The 23917-nt window shown below is 43.6% G+C and overlaps 1 protein-coding gene across 2 annotated transcripts in view; it reads right to left on the bottom strand.

Annotated features, from left to right (window-relative positions):
- Nucleotides 1-23917, bottom strand: part of LOC121532223 (protocadherin-15-like) — a 216720-nt gene that overhangs the window by 46402 nt on the left and 146401 nt on the right. For both annotated transcript variants that reach the window (XM_045206129.1, XM_045206161.1), the window contains exons 23-24: nucleotides 21569-21709; nucleotides 21309-21421 (exon numbers count right to left, since the gene is read on the bottom strand). In XM_045206129.1, the coding sequence (XP_045062064.1) occupies nucleotides 21309-21421; nucleotides 21569-21709 (254 nt within the window). The remainder of the gene's footprint in view (nucleotides 1-21308; nucleotides 21422-21568; nucleotides 21710-23917) is intronic.

Below are 23917 nucleotides of genomic sequence, written 5' to 3'. Positions count from 1 at the left end.
GAAAGGGTGCACAACCTCTTGAGGTCCTTGAGGGCCAGAAACGCTGTGTTTTCATATTTTGCCATTTAAATCAGCAACTCGCTTCATCTTGGGAAAACAGATGTGTGAACTTTCTGGCTAATTAAGAACCATTAGAACCAATAGAGTGCCAGGGAGGAATAATCAACAGCAGGACTGTGGTCCTTGAGGAATGGAGTTGGCCACCCTTGTGTTTTACTACCCGTTCTCAGACTTAAAGCTTTATCTGAAATATGTGTATGTGACCAATACAATTTGGTTTGATTTGATTTTAAGTACTGTAGTTGGAAGAGAAAAGCAGCAAAAACACCCACTTATAGACAGAGGAGTTAGAATAGACAGAATAGTTGATGTGAATCACATCACAAACAGTATGTGGATGTCCCACCAGGGTGCGTGCTAAGCCCCCTCCTGTACTCCCTGTTCACCCATGAACTCAATCATCAAGTTTGCAGATGACACAACATTAGTAGGCCTGATTACCAACAATGGTGACACAGCCTACAGGGAGGAGGTGAGGGCCCTGGCGGAGTGGTGCCAGGAAAATAACCTCTCCCTCCACGTCAACCAAATGTCAACAAAATGAAGGAGCTGATCGTGGACTTCAGGAGACAGCAGAGGGAGCACGCCCCCATCCACATCGACGGGGCCGCAGTGGCGAAGGTGTACACATCACTGACAATCTGAAATGGTCCACCCACACAGACAGTGTGGTGAAGAAGGCGCAACAGTGCCTCTTCAACCTCAGGAGGCTGAAGAAATTCGGCTTGGCCCCTAAGACCCTGAGAAACTTTTACAGATGCACCATTGAGAGCATCCTGTCAGGCTGTATCACCGCCTGGTACGGCAACTGCACCGCCCGCAACTGCAGGGCTCTCCAGAGGGTGGTGTGGTCTGCCCAACGCATCACCGGGGGCACACTGCCTGCCCTCCAGGACACCTACAGCATCCGATCTCACAGGAAGGCCAAGAAGATCATAAAGGACATCAACCACCCGAACCACGGCCTGTTCACCCTGCTATCATCCAGAAGGCGAGGTCAGTACAGGTGCATCAAAGCTGGGACCGAGATACTGAAAAACAGCTTCTATCTATCTTCTATCTCAAGGCCATCAGACTGTTAAATAGTCATCACTAGCCAGCCTCCACCCAGTACCCTGCCCTGAACTTAGTCACTGTCACTAGCCGGCTACCACCCGGTTACTCAACCCTGCACATTAGAGGCTGCTGCCCTATGTACATAGACATGGAATCACAGGTCACTTTAATAATGGAATACTGGTCAATGTAATAATGTTTATTTCATGTGAGAAATTGCCAAGAAACTGAAGATCTCGTACAACGCTGTGTACTACTCCCTTCACAGAACAGAGCAAACTGGCTCTAACCAGAATAGAAAGAGGAGTGGGAGGCCCCGATGCACAACTGAGCAAGACGACAAATACATTAGAGTGTCTAGTTTGAGAAACAGACGCCTCACAGGTCCTCAACTGGCAGCTTCATTAAATAGTAACCGCAAAACATCAGTCTCAACGTCAACAGTGAAGAGGCGATTCCGGGATGCTGACCTTCTAGGCAGAGTTGCAAAGAAAAAGCCATATCCCAGACTGGCCAATAAAAAGAAAAGATTAAAATGGGCAGTCTGAGAAATGGCTTTTTCTTTGCAACTCTGCCTAGAAGGTCAGCATCCCGGAGTCGCCTCTTCACTGTTGACGTTGAGACTGGTGTTGAGACTAGAATAGCCTTCATTTCTCAGAACAACAATAGACTGACGAGTTTCAGAACAAAGCTCTTTGTTTCTGGCCATTTTGAGCCTGTAATCGAACCCACAATTGCTGATGCTCCAGATACTCAACTAGTCTCAAGAAGGCCAGTTTTATTGCTTCTTTAATCAGCACAACAGTTTTCAGCTGTGCTAACATAATTGCAAAAGGGTTTTCTAATGATCAATTAGCCTTTTAAAATGATAAACTTGGATTAGTAAACACAACGTGCCATTGGAACACAGGGCTGATGGTTGCTGATAATGGGCCTCTGTACGCCTATGTAGATATTCCATAAAAAATCAGCCGTTTCCAGCTACAATAGCCATTTACAACATTAACAATGTCTGCACTGTATTTCTGATCAATTTGATGTTATTTTAATGGACAAACAAATAGCTTTTCTTTCGAAAACAAGGACATTTCTAAGTGACCCCAAACCTTTGAACGGTAGTGTATATATACTATTCTATCCTACGTATTCTACAGATATACTAAATATTCTATCCACATACTGTCCATAATGTCTATACATCCCATCACATATACATATGTATATTTACAGTGTATATATTTGTATACGCCGGACTCGTCCTAATATTTATATATTTCTTAATTCCATTCTTTTACTTTAGATTTTGTGTATTGTTGTTATATTACTGCACTGGTGGAGCTAGGAACACAAGCATTTCACTACACCTGCAATAACATCTGCTAAATATGTGTATGTGACCAATAAAATGTGATTTTATTTGATTTTATTTGAAAGCAACTGTGTGGCAGATTACACAGTCATAAGGCGATCAGTAAAATATGAAACAGCTGGGAGGGAGGGAAGCACTCCACTGAGGGTTGGTTAGACGGTCAGAGAATGAGAAATAATGTTGTCTATGAGCCTACAGTGTAGGTATGAAACGGTTGGGAGATTTAGTAAAATGGGGCATAGAGAGTCTTACAGGGTGACTGGTGTGAACTAAGGACACCTACATAATTTGGTATGATTTGCATCAATGTGTAATCTTTTCACAAGCTAAATCATAAATGGCAATAGAATATGGAAATGAAAAAACGCGATGCATTCCTAGCCCTTGGTGACCCCAACAACATATGGCTTTGTTAATACATAGTGGTATACCACATCCCCCAAGGACAGTTAATTCATTATACTTATTTTGTTCTTTATTGGTAAATGAGATTACTCTTCTGTAAATCTGAATACTGTCGTCAAGGCTGCGAATGTCGTCAATGACAGAGTGACAATTAGGCCATCCAGTACTTCATAAACAAGTATGTTCTGTTTCTGTGGTCTGTTTGCTAGCCATGAGCTGCATGCCAACAGTACCAATGTGCCAGAGAAATACCTACACATCTGGTATGGTAATACGGCTGGGCTGAAGAATATTGCTTTGACCTGCATGCTACCCAATACCGTTCTATAGTCAGGAGCTGAGATTGTAATTCTGAGGAGGATGGGTTGTTGTTCTTAACTTTGGTAGCTGGGCTGACGGTTGGTTCACAGTTATACTGCCTCATCTCTAGTCCCCACCTGTCCCCATTCTCACACCTTCCTGTGTCTGCCTCCCTCCCTCAAGGTCACCACGACAACACGTGAGCTGCCTGCCACATATTTCATGACACGGTGTGCATGTCACAAACACTAACCCTCCCCTACACACACACCTATGACACACACAACGACACGCTGAGACATACACACTGACACACACACACAAACCTCTATCCTCCACACATACACACACACACACACACACACACACACACACATCCTCCTGCAGCATGCATGGAGGGAGAGTGTTCCACCTCCCACATCCCCAGATTCCCAAGCCTCTCTAAGAAGGAAGGATATCATCCCCACAGCACCAGCCTCTCTCTGAAGGAAGGATATCATCCCCACAGCACCAGCCTCTCTCTGAAGGAAGGATATCATCCCCACAGCACCAGCCTCTCTCTGAAGGGAGGATATCATCCCAATGTCCCCTCCAGGACTGCCGTGCAGAAGAAGTGCCATGCCATGCAGAGACGCAAGAGATTGAATTTCACTGAGTTCGCGACATTAGTTTGCACTATAGAGATCAACGTTTTCTCTGTGATCGAATCAACATTATATCAGCCCCTTTCAATGCAACAAACCAAAACAAATCTAACTTTGCAAGATTGAGTCTGTGATTTTGATGTAGGCAGAGCCAGAGCGCAATAGAGTAGAATTCTATTGGCGGGTGTAGCCCACGAGCGGTCACCCTCGAGTGAATGCGCTTTTCAGATCCGTTTAGATCAGAGCCGCGCATGTGCACATTTGTTGATATTCTTTGCTAGTTAGCGAGTTATTAGCCCAGCCATAGAAGAGTATAGGTCAGCAATGGGGAGTTGCTGATTCCTACAAGAGAACAAAACGTGTAGGCTACATTTCAAGCTGTCTTTCAAAAGCCAGTGTTGTATTTTGAGACAGTCTTGAATATGCAAATAAGCTAATAAGCAGATGGGTAGCCTATATTGTTTAATTCTCTGTATTGTAATAATAATTCATTTTATTTTGTAAAGTGGTTTCTTGCATCATAGAACACAATACAATTCAATTCACAGTCACCTATTTGGCCCATGGTGTTACAGACCATAAGTAAACAATAATTAATTAATATCAAGCCCTTCAAAATGTAAAAACTTTTTTAAAAGTCTCATTCAATTTAGGCCTGCATTGAACACCACATATAGGCTACTGTAGGCTATATCATAGAAATCAAAAGTTATTTCCATGTGAAAATGTTATGGGATTCACTCCATTGGTTTTGTTGGTAGGCCTACATTATGCTCAAATAGCCACAATAACCTATTGGCTACTGTCTAAAACTGTAAGGGTACAGCCTCAGTGTTAACTGTAAACGCGCCGGAAGTTGCACAAAATTCTCACAACGTTCAAGTTTCCGCTCACAACACCATGCATTTGCTCAGTGCCCCAAAACATTTTAGGGAACATTGCCCACAGCCTCTCTCTGAAGGAAGGATATCATCCCAACTGTACCAGCCTCTCTCTGACGGGAGGATATCATCCCCACAGCACCAGCTTCTTTCTGAAGGAAGGATATCATCCCCACAGCACCAGCTTCTTTCTGAAGGAAGGATATCATCCCCACAGCACCAGCTTCTTTCTGAAGGAAGGATATCATCCCCACAGCACCAGCTTCTTTCTGAAGGAAGGATATCATCCCCACAGCACCAGCTTCTTTCTGAAGGAAGGATATCATCCCCACAGCACCAGCCTCTCTCTGAATGGAGGATATCATCCCACAGCACCAGCTTCTTTCTGAAGGAAGGAGGATATCATCCACACAGCACCAGCCTCTCTCTGAAGGAAGGAGGATATCATCCCCACAGCACCAGCCTCTCTCTGAAGGGAGGATATCATCCCACAGCACCAGCCTCTCTCTGAAGGAAGGATATCATCCCACAGCACCAGCCTCTCTCTGAAGGAAGAAGGATATCATCCCCACAGCACCAGCCTCTCTCTGAAGGAAGGGTATCATCCCCACAGCACCAGCCTCTCTCTGAAGGGAGGGTATCATCCCCACAGCACCAGCCTCTCTCTGAAGGGAGGATATCATCCCCACAGCACCAGCCTCTCTCTGAAGGAAGGATATCATCCCCACAGCACCAGCCTCTCTCTAACGGGAGGGTATCATCCCACAGCACCAGCCTCTCTCTGAAGGAAGGATATCATCCCCACAGCACCAGCCTCTCTCTGAAGGAAGGGTATCATCCCCACAGCACCATCCTCTGTCTGAAGGGAGGATATCATCCCCACAGCACCAGCCTCTCTCTGAAGGAAGGGTATCATCCCCACATCACCAGCCTCTGTCTGAAGGAAGGATATCATCCCCACAGCACCAGCCTCTCTCTGAAGGAAGGGTATCATCCCCACAGCACCAGCCTCTCTCTGAAGGGAGGATATCATCCCCACAGCACCAGCCTCTGTCTGAAGGGAGGATATCATCCCCACAGCACCAGCCTCTCTCTGAAGGAAGGATATCATCCCCACAGCACCAGCCTCTCTCTGAAGGAAGGGTATCATCCCCACAGTACCAGCCTCTCTCTGAAGGGAGGATATCATCCCCACAGCACCAGCCTCTGTCTGAAGGGAGGATATCATCCCCACAGCACCAGCCTCTCTCTGAAGGAAGGATATCATCCCCACAGCACCAGCCTCTCTCTGAAGGAAGGGTATCATCCCCACAGCACCAGCCTCTGTCTGAAGGGAGGATATCATCCCCACAGCACCAGCCTCTCTCTGAAGGAAGGAGGATATTACAGAGAGTTGAGCTGTAATGCCTTTTCTCCTCCCGTTATGAGGCAATTGGATTCCTAGGGTGGCAGTGTGCGAGACGAGTCACATTTAAACGACACACACCATGCATAACACAAACCCCAAGCGGGCTCTCAGTAGCTCATTTTACCCCTGTAATCCCCCCTGACATTTCCCAATCAGCCCCTCCTAGCTGCCAAGTGAGTGGCGAGCGCTGCTGTTTGCACGGATAACACAGAGGATGCTCATCCATTCCCCTGGCTCTGACACGGCTGTAATGGCCGCTCCACATAAGCAGACAGCAGACGGTTAAGTGTGAGAGATTAATGAGGTCCACAGAGCAATGCCTGTATCACAGCTAACCCCGTTCCCCTGTACGCTCTCTGTATCGCCGTGGTGTACCTAGAATCTGGAGCATGGAGTGCAGGCTGTGGCACTTCGTAATAAGTGTAGGAAATGTAGCTAAGCCTCAATTTACAGTATATATATTTCTTGAGGAATTGTAATGGAATGTTTGTGTTTTCCGGGGTTTTTTCCTCAGAGTGTTGGTAGTCAGTCTAGGGAATGTGCAATAGTGAATAAAAAAATCTGCATCACCTGTACAGTATCAATTCAAAATGCATGTGGATGAGTGGCTACCTTTGGTTCTTACATGATGTCACAGGGACTGACTGTTATAAAAATGCAACAAACTGAGGCAAATATATATATATTTTTTTAAAGATGACAATTTAACTTCATGATGAAAACCAATTCACATATCTTAATTTGATCTTCGTATTATATCACATCATTTGATCTTCTGAAGTGTACTGGGAAGATAATGTGAGGGATGGAATCACGTCTGCAACACTGAAAAATTGTCAAAACCCACAGCAAATATTCAATGAATGAATAGAGCCACATTTAATCCAGGTCTTGAATAAAGCATGTCACTTGTTATTCAGGATAACCACATTAATCCACTTGAATACAAATTAATTGGGCAGTCTGTAATAATCGCAAAGCCAATGCCAACAATGTGCTGAGATCCTGTTTTAAATCAACACTATACAGCGTTGTACTTACTATAAGTGGCAGGAAAACAAATTGACTTCGATCCGAGTTATGTGTTTGTGTAAAATCATGGAACCTGTTTCTGTTCTGTGTTGGTGTGAGAGACAAATGCACGTTAGCCATGCTGGGCCCTCTAGCAGACCATGTAAGATCTGAGGAAGGCATCCGGTCTGATATGCATTATACACAGCATCAACCCACCCAGAAAACAGCTGACTCAACCACTAGACACTATGGATCTTTCACTGCACACAACAGGAAAAGCTAACTCAGAAAGTTTTGTACTCTCAACAATGCCAAGTGAAACTAAAAAGCATCCATGTTGGCTATTTGGCTATTTTCAGACTGGGCCTAGTCGACAAAGAGCCTTAAGATTTTTTTTGGTGAGCAACTGTTTTGCTAGGTTGAGTATTAGACACTGACCTTTTCAAAGAGATTAGGATCGGTGCAGTTAGAAACCAGTTGGCATACTGTGGCTGTCCTTTTGCAAACAAGAGGTAAAGGTCAACTCTCAGACCTGTGAACTTATCTTTAGCCGTTCAAAACAAACCCATTCCTTCCTATTCAGATAGAATACATAAATATAAAACATGCATAATGGATAACGGATGTGTGTGTTGCAAATTAAAAACCTGTTCAAATCAAATCAAAGTGTATTGGTTGCGTATACAGTTTATCAGGTGTTATAGCGGTGCAGCAATATGCTTATGTTACTAGCTCCTAACAATGCAGTCAAATATCAAACAGCTAAAATGTAAAAAAAAATATTATAATAACAAAACGGAAGAAATTCACAACGGCGCTGACGAATCCAACTAACAACCCAAATAGCACTGTAGCAGTATCAAAATGCAATCTATACATATCTACACAGGGAGAATTTACACGATATATACTAAGAATGATATGTACAGCAGTAGATATATTAGAGTGAGCTACGAATCCAGTCTATAAATAAATATACGGTGTACAAACAGCGTAATGAAAATACAGTAGTACATTAATAACAGTTAGCATGATCACTTCAGTTACTAACTATTTGAGCAGCTTTCTGTTCAACACTTGGGATATACAATAATACTATGAGTATGTGGGGTCAAAATGGCTAATGAGAAAATGGGAAGCAAAAGAGAAGAGCATTAAGGAAACCCTGAAGTATCCTTTAAAGTTGCCTTTAAATCTACTCTTCAGTCGTAAAACATAAAATAACACATTTATGGTTTCTAAACATCCTCCTTTGATGCTAGCTAGCTGTCTAGCCCTTAATATCAAGACTGGTAGCTAGCACATTAAACCCTGAGGCCGTTTCATCCAAAAGACATTTGCATGATTTACCCATAGCGCAGTTTCAAATTTTCCAACCATGCTCAGGAGAGTTTTAAAATAAGATAAGCCGATACAGGTGATAAATAATTTAAAAGCACAATAAATATTTAAACGATGGGCCCTTGTTGTAAGGGGGCAGATAAGGGCTGTTTAATTAAGACATTGTGGGATAAAAGTAATGGGTTTCTATTGAGAGGTTTCATCAACAACAACGATTTTCTTATTCTCTCAGGGCTATACAGAAAAGCTGTTTATCCATCTATCCAACTAAAGACACAGGAAACACACACACACAGTCTTGTACAACTAACCTTGTAGGGACACAAAATTCAATCCCATTTTCCCCAACCCTAAACCTAACCCGTACTCTTACCCTTACCCTAATTTACAGTTAGTGAGTGCATACATTATTACATTTTTTAAATTTATTTTTTCATACTGGCCCCCCGTGGGAATCGAACCCACAACCCTGGCGTTGCAAACGCCATGCTCTACCAACTGAGCTACATCCCTGCCGGCCATTCCCTCCCCTACCCTGGACGACTTGTGCACCGCCCCATGGGTCTCCCGGTCGCGGCTGGCTACGACAGAGCCTGGATTCGATCCAGGATCTCTAGCGGCACAGCTAGCACTGCGATGCAGTGCCTTAGACCACTGCGCCACTCGGGTTAATTCTAGGTTAATTCTAACCTTAACACTAATTCTAACCTTAACCCTATTCCCCCTAGAAATAGCATTTGACCTTGTGGGGACTAACATAATGTCCCCAGTTGATCAAATGTTTGTTCGTTTATTCCTGGGGACTTCTGGACCCCACAAGTATAGTTAAACACGTCCACACACACACACGAGCACACACACACACACACACACACACACACACACACACACACAGACACCTGCACACGTGCGCTCACACTCTCTCTCACACACACACATATTAATGAGCCCAGTAATGATCCAATAATCTCACTGATATGCCATCAATGTTTGCAATGCACACAGGTGACTTCTCAATGACGTGTATTGAATCACATTGTTAATCGAGATGTCTGTTGTTGTGAGGTTTTCATGTTTGTTTCAGTGTCATTGCCTCTATGATACTAGGCTACTAACACTAGCTATAAATAAAACCATTTATTTCAGTGCGATCAACACACAACTTTGCCTATAGCACTCTGTGATGCAGTAGCGAAGGTAACCTTGGTCGTTAGTAGCTAGTGATATTTTTAGAACACTAGTTTTGCCACTTTTTACGACTGCGCATTTATATCATTGTTAGTAATTTAGAGCGTCTGTGAGTCATGTGTTTGTTAGAAGATGCAAACAATTTTATAGCTGAGTAGACGTCGTAATAAACTTCAAAAAAGTCATAAAAGCAGTCAGTCAAAAGAAAAGTGATTTGAGTATGGAGGGCAGACGGGTGTAGGATTATTAAATAGATCCACTAAAAAACATCAGACTATTTAGTAAACAACGCACATGTACCAGATGGCAGTCACATTAAATATGGAACAACTGGTGGCTTTAAAGAGGCAAGTACACCTATACGTTGTGTGAAGTGTCATCTCACCTCGCTTTCAACACACTTAATTACATTCATTAACAAGGCCGTCGCCCATCACACCACATCTGTTTGACAGTGCACGGTGGCTAACTGAGCTGCTAGCATTAGGACATGTTAATAACCTAAATAATAATTAATAATTAATTAATAATGTTGTGCTAATATTGTGTTTGTTTGCCTGACCTCTGTGCTGGTAGCGTTGCATGGTGACTGCCAATAGCTGCATGCTAATACTGCAGGTGCTGTCCTCCGAAGGAGAGAGACAGACAGAGGGTGGAGGAGAGATACAGTAGGGAGGGAGGGTGGAGAGAGAGAGAGAGAGAGGGTGGAGAGAGGGAGGGTGGGTGGAGAGAGGGAGAGTGGGTGGGTGGAGAGAGGGAGGGTGGGTGGGTGGAGAGAGGGAGGGTGGATGGGTGGAGAGAGGGAGGGTGGATGGGTGGAGAGAGGGAGGGAGGGTGGGTGAAGAGAGGGAGGGAGGGTGGGTGGAGAGAGGGAGAGAGAGAGAGAGGGTGGAGAGAGGGAGGGTGGGTGGAGAGAGGGAGAGTGGGTGGGTGGAGAGAGGGAGGGTGGGTGGGTGGAGAGAGGGAGGGTGGGTGGGTGGAGAGAGGGAGGGTGGATGGGTGGAGAGAGGGAGGGAGGGTGGGTGGAGAGAGGGAGAGAGGGTGGGTGGAGAGAGGGAGGGAGGGTGGGTGGAGAGAGGAGGGTGGGTGGAGAGAGGGAGGGTGGGTGGGTGGAGAGAGGGAGAGAGGGTGGGTGAAGAGAGGGAGGGTGGGTGGAGAGAGGGAGGGAGGGTGGGTGGAGAGAGGGAGTGTGGGTGGAGAGAGGGAGGGTGGGTGGAGAGAGGGAGGGTGCAGGAGGAGGAGGAGAAGAGGCTGGACTAAACAGCAGGACTCTGCCAGGTTGTTAATTGGACCTGACCATTAGGAACGCATACACCCATGGCAGATGACATTTATACAAGGCACCGCACCACTACACACAGCAGTGTAACACAACCCCTGTCTGTAGCATAAACACTCCTTATAATAAGATAGGCTGGCGTCTGGTGGCTGCGAGGCCACGCTGCTCTACCACTCTAAACACTCCTTATAATAAGATAGGCTGGCGTCTGGTGGCTGCGAGGCCACGCCGCTCTACCACTCTAAACACTCCTTATAATAAGATAGGCTGGCGTCTGGTGGCTGCGAGGCCACGCCGCTCTACCACTCTAAACACTCCTTATAATAAGATAGGCTGGCGTCTGGTGGCTGCGAGGCCACACCGCTCTACCACTCTAAACACTCCTTATAATAAGATAGGCTGGCGTCTGGTGGCTGCGAGGCCACGCCGCTCTATCACTCTAAACACTCCTTATAATAAGACAGGCTGGCATCTGGTGGCTGCGAGGCCACGCCGCTCTACCACTCTAAACACTCCTTATAATAAGACAGGCTGGCGTCTGGTGGCTGCGAGGCCACGCCGCTCTACCACTCTAAACACTCCTTATAATAAGATAGGCTGGCGTCTGGTGGCTGCGAGGCCACGCCGCTCTACCACTCTAAACACTCCTTATAATAAGATAGGCTGGCGTCTGGTGGCTGCGAGGCCACGCCGCTCTACCACTCTAAACACTCCTTATAATAAGATAGGCTGGCGTCTGGTGGCTGCGAGGCCACGCCGCTCTACCACTCTAAACACTCTTATTTAAGGGTGTTACACTTTTAATCCAGTTAGACGCAGCCATGCAAAACAGAGAATCAACTAACTCAAAATACTTCAGGAGTCACTTCAAAGCGGTGTGCCACTGTAAATTTACAGATAAACATTTACAGTTAGCTACTGTAAAGAGCAAGCAATGCATTAAGGGCATTCCACTACACTGCTGTAAAATTATTGGATGTTTTTTTTATTTTTTATTTTTACAGTAAAGTACTGTATTACCTGTTTTGCTGTCTTTTTACAGCAGCACACATTGAATTATGGTGCATTGTGGCAAAATGTTGTGGGTGGCAAAATAATCTCTGGCTCATTAACATCTTTTGAGGCGTGCCTTTTAAGACACTTTATTTGTAGCACCTGATAGTGAGTGCTCTACCAATTTAACTGAAATGTGGCAGTAGTACCATAACAATTTTATGTGTATCGGGGACAAATCAGAGTGGCAGCAAGTCTCAACTCTTTAATGGTTGAGTGTTTAGCCATGTCCTTGTGGTCTGTTTTGCCCTGTAGTCCATGTCCTTGTGGTCTGTTTTGCCCTGTAGTCCATGTCCTTGTGGTCTGTTTTGCCCTGTAGTCCATGTCCTTGTGGTCTGTTTTGCCCTGTAGTCCATGTCCTTGTGGTCTGTTTTGCCCTGTAGTCCATGTCCTTGTGGTCTGTTTTGCCCTGTAGTCCATGTCCTTGTGGTCTGTTTTGCCCTGTAGTCCATGTCCTTGTGGTCTGTTTTGCCCTGTAGTCCATGTCCTTGTGGTCTGTTTTGCCCTGTAGTCAAAGACAGTTTGGAAGCCTTTGTTTAGGCCTTTAGAAGTGCAAGTGATATACCATTACAAATATTCATTGGTATGCTGTAATATATCATTACTATTCACTGTTAGCAATTGCTGTAATTTTATTACAATGGCTTCTGTGCTGCCAGTAATTTACTGTAAAAATAATAGGAAATGTTTTACAATGTGTGTGTGTGTTCCATGTGTGAGGGGTGGGCTCATTTCATTTGGCCTTGCCCATTATTTCCCCACAGAGAGACTAATCCCACGGCTGTTAGGCCGGTACAACCCGTCCTTCCGGCCCTGCCTGGGAAACACACAGCTAGTTACACCCCCTGCCTTTTCCCCGCCACTGCTCCACTAACCTGTACGTCAAGGACAGAGCATGGCGATTGCCTTTAGCATGACCACTGCTTAGCAGGCAGGCTGTGACACAACGTTTCACGTTCGTTAAGTCATCCTTGTGTGTATGTACTGTGTAATGACGAATAAACAATCGAATGCAGGGTTTTTCCGCTTTCAATTGCTTACAGGGCTGCTTACTTCACAGAGACAGTGTAAAAGCCCATCTTGCCTTGGATGATACGTTTTCCCTCATGTTAATTCATGCACTAGTCTTACTCAGGAGGGGCAGATGAAAAAAGCTAATTCACACATCCACGGAGGTAAGCAGAAAATAGACAGTGATTGCTGTGATCGTCAAAATGACAAACTCAGAAGTGGTTCCGCTGGTGGTTGATTTAGTGAAACTCACTCCGGCTTCATTAAGTGTTTTTATGAGATAAGCGGCGTGGAAGGAAAACGCACAGCCGGCAGGTTTGGGTGGCCATCTTCACAGTTAGTTCCACTCGGAGGGGGAATCCACTGGCGCCACTTGCCAGACAGAGCTTCTAACAGCCAACCTCACATCACATTACACACACTAAATAAATCTCCTCTATAATATCAAGCTCTTCGTCAGCCCTATGCAAATTCATGGTCATTGATGTTCTGAATCAACCCACCTCATACACTTATTAAAATCTTGACAGATTCCAAATGTTCTTGTCTTAGAAGTTTAAAGACTGAGCTTCAGATATAAGACAAATGTCTCTATCATCCAATCAGGTGATCCAATAACCTTTCAACCCAGCTCAAGGACGCCAGACTCTTACATTGTAACGCCATAATACATTAGGCTACATCATATGCCGCGTTCTAAACTGAACAGTTGATAAAATGCTGAATATTACATACAAATGGCTGCAACACATAGATTGGTTGAAATGGTGTGACAGGACAGTGAATTATTGATTGGCATAGCACTGGGACCTGAATCCACTGATACTGAGTTAAATTGGTTATTGGTGCCTGAGAGGCCCTCAGACGGAGTAGGGAGGGATGGAGGGAAGGAGGGAGGCATTATCCTGTGGACTGTAAGTTGACTAGTACAGTATGTGGTATTTTATTAGGATCACCATTAGCAGCTACTCTTCCTGGGGTCCACACAAAACATGAAACATGACATAATACAGAACATTAATAGAGAAGAACAGCTCAAGAACAGAACTACATCAATTTAAAAAAGGCACACGTAGCCTACAGTGAGGGAAAAAAGTATTTGATCCCCTGCTGATTTTGTACGTTTGCCCACTGACAAAGAAATGATCGGTCTATAATTTTAATGGTAGGTTTATTTGAACAGTGAGAGACAGAATAACAACAAAAAAATCCAGAAAAACACATGTTATGAATTGATTTGCATTTTAATGAGGGAAATAAGTATTTGACCCCCTCTCAATCAGAAAGATGTCTGGCTCCCAGGTGTCTTTTATACAGGTAACAAAATGAGATTAGGAGCATACTCTTAAAGGGAGTGCTCCTAATCTCAGTTTGTTACCTGTATAAAAGACACCTGTCCACAGAAGCAATCAATCAATCAGATTCCAAACTCTCCACCATGGCCAAGACCAAAGAGCTCTCCAAGGATTTCAGGGACAAGATTGTAGACCTACACAAGGCTGGAATGGGCTACAAAACCATCGCCAAGCAGCTTGGTGAGAATGTGACAACAGTTGGTGCGATTATTCGCAAATGGAAGAAACACAAAATAACTGTCAATCTCCCTCGGTCTGGGGCTCCATGCAAGATCTCACCTCGTGGAGTTGCAATGATCATGAGAACGGTGAGGAATCAGCCCAGAACTACACGGGAGGATCTTGTCGAATTGGTCAATTGATACATTTTCAAGTACATAACTATAGAGAACATACAAAAATGATATGGTAATACAAAATGTAAGTTTACACACTCCCAGGAATGTCATACATGATGGATCATTAGCTTATACACTAACTTTCACACATCTAGATGGCTGGGCAGGGTGGGTGTGGAGCCAGAGACAGCAGGGGTTCAAACTGTAGAACCCAGTTCCTACATTTGAATATAAAAATTGATTTTTATCAAACAAAACTATGCTACATTTTATCTCTGGGATCCTTAGGATGACAAATCAGAGCATGATTACTGAATGTAAGTACATTATTTACCTTCAGAGGTGAATGTATCAAACCAGTAGTGGTGATAGGTTTTTTGTTGTTGTGCACTCTCCTCAAACAATAGCATGGCATTTTTTCACTGTAATAGCTACTATAAATTGGACAGTGCAGTTAGATTAACATGAATTTAAGCTTTCTGCCCCGGTTAGGACATCTACTTTGTGCATGACACAAGTAATTTTTCCAACAATTGTTTACAGACAGATTATTTAACTTATAATTCACTGTTTCACAATTCCAGTGGGTCAGAAGTTTACATACACTAAGTTGACTGTGCCTTTAAACAGCTTGGGAAATTCCAGAAAATTATGTCATGGCTTTAGAAGCTTCTGATAGGCTAATTGACATCATTTGAGTAAATTGGAGGTGTACCTGTGGATGTATTTCAAAGCCTATCTTCAAACTCAGTGCCTCTTTGCTTGACATCATAGGAAAATCAAAAGAAATCAGTCAAGACCTCAAAAAAAAAATTGTATACCTCCACCACAAGTCTGGATCATCCTTGGGAGCAATTTCCAAATGCCTGAAGGTACCACGTTCATCTGTACAAACAATAGTATGCAAGTATAAACACTATGGGACCACGCAGCCGTCATACCGCTCAGGAAGGAGACGCTTTCTGTCTCCTAGAGATGAACGTACTTTGGTGCGAAAAGTGCAAATCAATCCCAGAACAATAGCAAAGGGCCTTGTGAAGATGATGGAGGAAACAGGTACAAAAGTATCTATATCCACAGTAAAACGAGTCCTGTATCGACATAACCTGAAAGGCCGCAGAGCAAGGAAGAAGCCACTGCTCCAAAACCGCCATAAAAAAGCCAGACTACGGTTTGCAACTGCACATGGGGACAAAGATCGTACTTTTTGGAGAAATGTCCTCTTGTCTGATGAAACAAAAATATAGAACTGTTTGGCCATAATGACCATCGTTATGTTTGGAGGAAAAAGGGGGTTGCTTGCAAGCCGAAGAACACCATCCCAACCGTGAAGCACGGGGGTGGCAGCATCATGCTATGGGGGTGCTTTGCTGCAGGAGGGACTGGTGCACTTCACAAAATAGGTGGCATCATGAGGAAGGAAAATTATATGGATATATTGAAGCAATATCTCAAGACATTAGTCCGGAAGTTAAAGCTTGGTCGCAAATGGGTCTTCCAAATGGACAATGACCTCAAGCATACTTCCAAAGTTGTGGCAAAATGGCTTAAGGACAACAAAGTCAAGGTATTGGAGTGGCCATCAAAAAGCCCTGACCTCAATCCTATAGAAAATGTGAGGGCAGAACTGAAAAAGCGTGTGCGAGAAAGGAGGCCTACAAACCGACTCAGTTACACCAGCTCTGTCAGGAGGAATGGGCCAAAATTCACCCAACGTATTGTGGGAAGCTTGTGGAAGGCTACCCGAAATGTTTGACCCAAGTTAAACAATTTAAAGGCAATGCTACCAAATACTAATTGAGTGAACATATACTTCTGACCCACAGGGAATGTGATGAAAGAAATAAAAGCTGAAAGAAATCATTCTCTCTACTATTATTCTGACATTTCACATTCTTAAAATAAAGTGGTGATCCTAACTGACCTAAAACAGGGAATTTTTACTAGGATTAAATGTCAGGAATTGTGAAAAACAGAGTTTAAATGTATTTGGCTAAGGTGTATGTAAACTTACGACTTCAACTGTATATAAAGCATATTGAGATGTTGAAAACTTTAAATGGACTTCATGGGTATCAAATACACTTGATATTCGGTATTGAAAATTAGTCTATGTGGTGGGGTAAAAATCATTGTTGCTCAAATGGCTTTCGGACACACAATAAAATTAGGGTTCCTCAAGGTTCTTTTGGAAGGGTGATGGTTCTCTTTTTGTGATAATTAAAATGTAGGTGCGGCGGCTCATTAGAATATTTCGGGGTGTGGTTTACGCACAGCTCTTTTTGTGCAACCGTGAGTGAGAGTGTCATTCAAGTTAATCTAATATGTTGTGTTATGCTATTAGATACAATGTATGACTAAGGCCTGTGATGGTGTGTTATAAAAGACTCATGTGTGGCCTTGTGTAATTGCAGTGGTTCTCAATTCTCTCCTCAGGAAGCCCAAGTTGTTCTAGAGCTAGAACACCTGATTCAACTTGTTAATTAACACAATAATAAAACCTATGGAAATGTAGCAACATAATATCGCTATTAAACTAGAATAAAAAAAACCTATATGGTTCTACAAAGAACCTTTGAGATTGAGAAAGGTTATTTCGAGAACCATTCTCTATAAAGGTCCTATATAACCCCCGAAAGGGTTGTAACCATAGCGGAACGCTTTTTTGGTGCTATATATAACTTTTTTTAATGGTTCTTTATAGTACAGTGGTTACCAACCTTTTCTGAGTCAAGTTCACTTTCGCATTCAAAAAGCAAGCCGAGATCTACCACTCAGATATTTTTTTAAACATGACTTTCAAAAAATGTAACATTAACGTAATAAAAACAGTTATGTAGGAATGAGGTTTGTGTAGTAGACCTAATACATTATCACAGTATTTTGGCTATATGCCTGGCCTGCCAATATTGTACTTCTCAGACCATATTATATTTAAAAACTTTGATAACAAAATAGATCAGTCGGTGTAGCACTTGCAAGGCACAGCTGAACATAAATTGAAATGATTTGCAAATAATTTGCTTTTTTATTTTACTAGGTATCTGCATCTGATGGTCATGGTGCTTTGAAGACAACTGGGAACAAAAAAAAAAGTCAAATCATGACGTCCGTGATCTTCAGGTCGGAAAGTCGGAGCTCTAGAAAGATGCCAGAGTTTCCGATTTTGAATTCCGACTTGGATGACCGATTTGGAATTCCGAGTTGATGACTGTTCAAAAATATTTTTTCCCAGTCGGATCTAGTTTTTTTCGAGTTCCCAGTTGTCTTGAACGCACTGAAGGGGGAAGTCGAAGATTTCCGAGTTCCCAGTTTTGAACACGGCATTATACTCAGCGGAGGGAGAGAGAGAGCAGCAGAGGGTCCGTCTCTCACGGTCCCTACTCTCTCCTTCCTTTCCTCCGGTGAGACTGACCAGAGAGAGGGGACAGATCTTCCACCTGATGGCAAAACACGAGTCGCACCGCACCTGCCTCTTGCACAAATTCATGTTGTTCCTATGACCAGAGAATGTGAAATATTCCTCGATATTAAAATAGACATGAAGCTGATAATAATAAAAATGCAGGGCTATCTGTCACGTATCCTCCTGTTGCTCCCCTCTGGCGCTCTGATTCGCCGGTCTACTGAGCCACTGGTCTGAGCGCACCACCTCGGCAACACCGGAATGGAAACCCAACGCACCCAAATCACCTCCAGTGCACCTGCACCTCATCATCACCTCTCGCTAACTTTTTTAAATTTTCATTATGGAAATCAATAATAGCAATTTAGTAAGCCAGAGCTCCAGCATGCTGATCCATCTAGAGTCAATGCCAGGGGAGCTGAATGTATTAGCCCCTTACAGTCATATATGTACAATACTTAATTCAATAAAAGCGCTATAATTCATGCAGAGCAAGTGCACTCTACCCTTTGAGAAAACAAAAGCGTGTGGTGGTACAGTATATTTGCTGCACTACACACTCTAGCTGTGAGCTATTATAAATATTCATTAAACACTAGCAATAAAAGCTTAACTGACAGTTTCCATATCGCCTCTAACCCCTTCAGAAAATATATCCACAGTTTAGCATTCTCTTAAATACCTTAACATCTCCACAAAGGGGCATTAAACGAAGAGTACTTAACAATGTTTTGTTAGTATTTTACAACTGTACATTGTAACCTAAAAAGCTGGAGATCTATACAGCCTCTAAGCAGAGAAGAGAAAAACCTGTGCTCTGACCACATTAACTCATAAAAGAGGAAGCCTGTGCTCTGACCATATGACCTCATAAAACAGGAAAACCTGTGCTCTGACTATATGACCTCATAAAATAGGAAAACCTGTGTTCTGACCATATGACCTCATAAAAGAGGAAAGCCTGTGCTCTGACCATGATCTCATAAAACAGGAAAACCTGTGCTCTGACCATATGACCTAAAAAATTGGAAAACCAATGCTCTAACCATATGACCTCAAAAAAGAGGAAAACCTGTGCTCTGACCATGATCTCATAAAAGAGGAATACCTGTGCTCTGACCATATGACCTCATAAAATAGGAAAACCTGTGTGCTGACTATACGACCTCATAAAAGAGGAAAGCCTGTGCTCTGACCAACATATCATAAAACAGGAAAACCTGTGCTCTGACCATATGACCTCATAAAATAGGAAAACCAATGCTCTACCATATGACTTCAAAAAAGAGGAAAACCTGTGCTCTGACCATTATCTCATAAAAGAGGAATACCTGTGATCTGACCATATGACCTCATAAAAGAGGAAAACCTGTGCTCTGACCATGATCTCATAAAAAATGAATACTTGTGCTCTGACCATATGACCTCATAAAAGAGGAAAACCTGTGCTCTGACCATATGACCTCATAAAAGAGGTCAACCTGTGCTCTGACCATATAACCTCATAAAATAGGAAAACCTGTGCTCTGACCATATGACCTCATAAAAGCACAGAGCACTGTCATAGGCTACATCGTGTGACATGTCGACCAGTGTCCGCGGCTCAACTTTGATCAAATAATAATCTACAGTCGTGGTCAAACGTTTTGAGAATGACACAAATATTAATTTTCACAAAGTCTGCTACGTCAGTTTTTATGATGGCAATTTGCATATACTCCAGAATGTTATGAAAAGTGATCAGATGAATTGCAATTAATTGCAAAGTCCCTCTTTGCCATGAAAATGAACTTAATCCCCCAAAAACATTTCCACTGCATTTCAGCCCTGCCACAAAAGGACCAGCTGACATCATGTCAGTGATTATCTTGTTAACACAGGTGAGAGTGTTGACGAGGCTGGAGATCACTCTGTCATGCTGATTGAGTTAGAATAACAGACTGTAAGCTTTAAAAGGAGGGTGGTGCTTGAAATCATTGTTCTTCCTCTGTTAACCATGGTTACCTGCAAGGAAACACGTGCCGTCATCATTGCTTTGCACAAAAAGGGCAAGGATATTGCTGCTAGTAAGATTGCACCTAAATCAACCATTTATCGGATCATCAAGAACTTCAAGGAGAGAGGTTCAATTGTTGTGAAGAAGGCTTCAGGGCACCCAAGAAAGTCCAGCAAGCGCCATGACCGTCTCCTAAAGTTGATTCAGCTGCGGGATCGGGGCACCACCAATGCAGAGCTTGCTCAGGAATGGCAGCAGGTAGGTGTGAGTGCATCTGCACGCACAGTGAGGCGAAGACTTTTGGAGGATGGCCTGGTGTCAAGAAGGGCAGCGAGGAAGCCACTTCTCTCCAGGAAAAACATCAGGGACAGACTGATATTCTGCAAAAGGTACACGGATTGGACTGCTGAGGACTGGGGTAAAGTAATTTTCTCTGATGAATCCCCTTTCCGATTGTTTGGGGCATCCGGAAAAAAGCTTGTCCGGAGAAGACAAGGTGAGCGCTACCATCAGTCCTGTGTCATGCCAACAGTAAAGCATCCTGAGACCATTCATGTGTGGGGTTGCTTCTCAGCCAAGGGAGTGGGCTCACTCACAATTTTGCCTAAGAACACAGCCATGAATAAAGAATGGTACCAATACATCCTCCAAGAGCAACTTCTCCCAACCATCCAAGAACAGTTTGGTGACGAACAATGCCTTTTCCAGCATGATGGAGCAAAAGTGATAACTAAGTGGCTCGGGGAACAAAACATCGACATTTTGGGGAAACTCCCAAGACCTTAATCCCATTGAGAATTTGTGGTCAATCCTCAAGAGGCGGGTGGACAAACAAAACCCCACAAATTCTGACAAACTCCAAGCATTGATTATGCAAGAATGGGCTGCCATCAGTCAGGATGTGGCCCAGAAATTAATTGACAGCATGCCAGGGCGGATTGCAGAGGTCTTGAAAAAGAAGGGTCAACACTGCAAATATTGATTATTTGCATAAACTTAATGTAATTGTCAATAAAAGCCTTTGACACTTATGGAATGCTTGTAATTATACTTCAGTATACCATAGTGACGTCTGACAAAAATATCTAAAAACACTGAAGCAGCTAACTTTGTGAAGACCAATACTTGTGTCATTCTCAAAACTTTTGACTACGACTGTACATCAAATAATAGTCTACATGACAGTCCTGTCCATGTAGTGTACCTGTATTCCTCCTGGGTGAAAACTGGTATGATGGACGGTTGCAGGACAGTGATAACCACCAGGGTCTTGTTGACTTTCATTGGCTCCCCGTCGTCATAGGCAACAATAACCAGCTGAAGAGGGGAAATAAAATCAATTTGATGAATACATGAAGAAAGTGGAACATGGGGTGTCACTAAATTGCTCCACTCAGTAATGTTCTTAGAACCCCCCCCCCCCCAAAAAAAAATTAAAATAATTGTAGATGGGTATGTACTCACACTAAACACTAGATTGGGCTCTTCATTGAGGTTGACTCGTGTGATGACGCTGCCTGTGACTTCGTCCACGTCAAAGATGCTGCCACTGTAAGGGTTCTCATCCAGGTCCATTCTGTAACGCACATGGCTGGCAGGGGTGCCCTGTGAACAGGAAAACACACACCTCCTATTCATTCATCTGCAATGACAGGACGATCACAACCAAATGCATAAGGACTATCAACCCACGGGTCTAAGGTATTTTACGTATTCTAAGACCTGTTTGTGAACTCATGTTGCCTTTGCAGGCAGGGAAGCAGACAGAGAGGCAGGAGGAGGTGGTGACTCGGTTGGGTGTCTATATCATTTCGGCCGGTGAAGTGAGGCGGAAGGAGAGAGCCTCCAGGGGGAGCGAACCACCCCTGGTGGCAGCGAAGTGTCAAACAAATCCATTTACTAACAGCATAAATGCCACAGCAAATGTGTGAAATCTGCCCAATAAATTATTCAAAAGTAGTGCGCTATATAGGCAATGCTAAATCATAATCTCTCTCTCTCTCTCGCTCTCTTAAAAAATGTCTCCTAGTTGATTTTCAAGCAAACATCACAGTAAACTAATAATTTAAGAAAAAGTGAGTGTTTGACAGAGGACTAAAATAACCCTTCTTCCTAGCGTCTTGAGATGCTGAGAGCAGCCCTGCGTGTGCCCAGTAGCTTAGCTGGCAGGAAAGACAAGACCAAGCTCTCCATCGATGTTTCAGCCTTCTAACGAATAGGAGATTAGTCTTCCCAGTCAATAGCCAGTCATGAGCAGGCTTGCAGTGCCTTCCCTTATTTTAATAGAGAGAACGCTACACTTTCAACAGCAAATTTTTGTTTAGCTTCCTCAACTTTCACAGTGTGAGATCATAACATTTAGTGACAAAGCAACTACTCTGCTTATCAGATTGATTAAAGGGGGAGGGGTTCTCTCTAGGGTGGGGTGTTTAATAATACCAGTATAATGAATGCTTATTGTGTAGCTTGTTCATAGGATCGTGTTAATTGCGAATCGCATATAAAACATTATTAGACAAGATGGGAAATGAGAGGAGTAATTGAACTCCTGATACCAGAAGCCCAACAGAGTGTGATTACCTTCCGCTCATTAACAACTGATATTCTCTATTGTGACACCAAACCTTCCCTCCCTGCGTGAATACTGAACAGTTGGAAGAAGACATTGAACAGCTTGCACAGTGCAATGAATTCACCTGTGAGATGTTAGATAAAACAACAGAACAGACCCAAAGAGACTTGACTTGAGTCACATCCAGCATTGACTTGAGTTTCAAAAAGTATTATCTCTTTGAAGACCAACTTGGACATAGGATAGATTATGCTACAAAAGCTGATATTAAAGACAGACCATTGTCTCTGAGATGCTGAGGACAGGGGAGGGAACAGTGACACAGTGACATAACATCTGCAGTGTGGACCAGCATTTTCACAGACCCCCACCATCCACAGCTTATCTGTCAACAAACTTGGATGGAAAGAAAGAAAGAAAGAAAGAAAGAAAGAAAGAAAGAAAGAAAGAAAGAAAGAAAGAAAGAAAGAAAGAAAGAAAGAAAGAAAGAAAGAAAGAAAGAGAGCGAGCGAGAGAGTGAGAGAGGTAGAGAAAGAGCGAGAGAGGATGGAGAGAGAGGGGGGAAGAATAGAGGGAGGGAAGTAGCCGAAAGAGAGAGAAACAGAAAGAGAGAGTGAAAACAAGAGGGAGATTCTCTGCTCTGTCTCCTCGCCTGAATTTATGACCAGGAGTGACCTGTGTGTGTGTGACTCTGGGGGGCTAGCCCGCTTTGAGGCTCCAGTCAGGCAAGGTGCCAGGAAGGCTCTGTGGCGTCTCCCTCTCCCTCCCCGTCTCTTTCAGTGATTCATCTCGCAGCTCAGCTTAAGAACCTGCCTTTCCTGTCATCTCAGAACTGCTTTACATACTACTGAGGGAGAGGAGTGATGTGGTGTGGGGCGCTGGCAGCCCCAGTCCCAGCCCAGCCAAGGCCTCCCACTCATGCAGAAAGATATCACAGGGGCTCAGTTCGGCCTGCCAAGCCTGCCAGGCAGGGGTGGTCTCCAGCAGGGAGACCTCCGCTGGTGCTCTCTACTCTTCTTTTCCTCTGCTCCCTTTTCCTTTTCTGTCCTGTTTCCTTCTCTTCTTTCATTCTCTCCTCTAATCTACCGACTGCTGTGACCTTTAACAACGCTTTAGAATAACTTTACCTATGACAGGACGGGTAAGTTAAAGGGTAAACTGTCTTTATACAGTAAGCACTGCTGATGTCATATTGTACCACTATGCACTAGCTACATGTGTGTAAATATGTAATATTATCT

Source organism: Coregonus clupeaformis, chromosome 1, assembly GCF_020615455.1.
Source record: "Coregonus clupeaformis isolate EN_2021a chromosome 1, ASM2061545v1, whole genome shotgun sequence".
NCBI lineage: Eukaryota > Metazoa > Chordata > Actinopteri > Salmoniformes > Salmonidae > Coregonus > Coregonus clupeaformis.
Note: the sequence above shows the minus strand (reverse complement) of the source record. Positions and strands in the feature narration are given on the sequence as shown.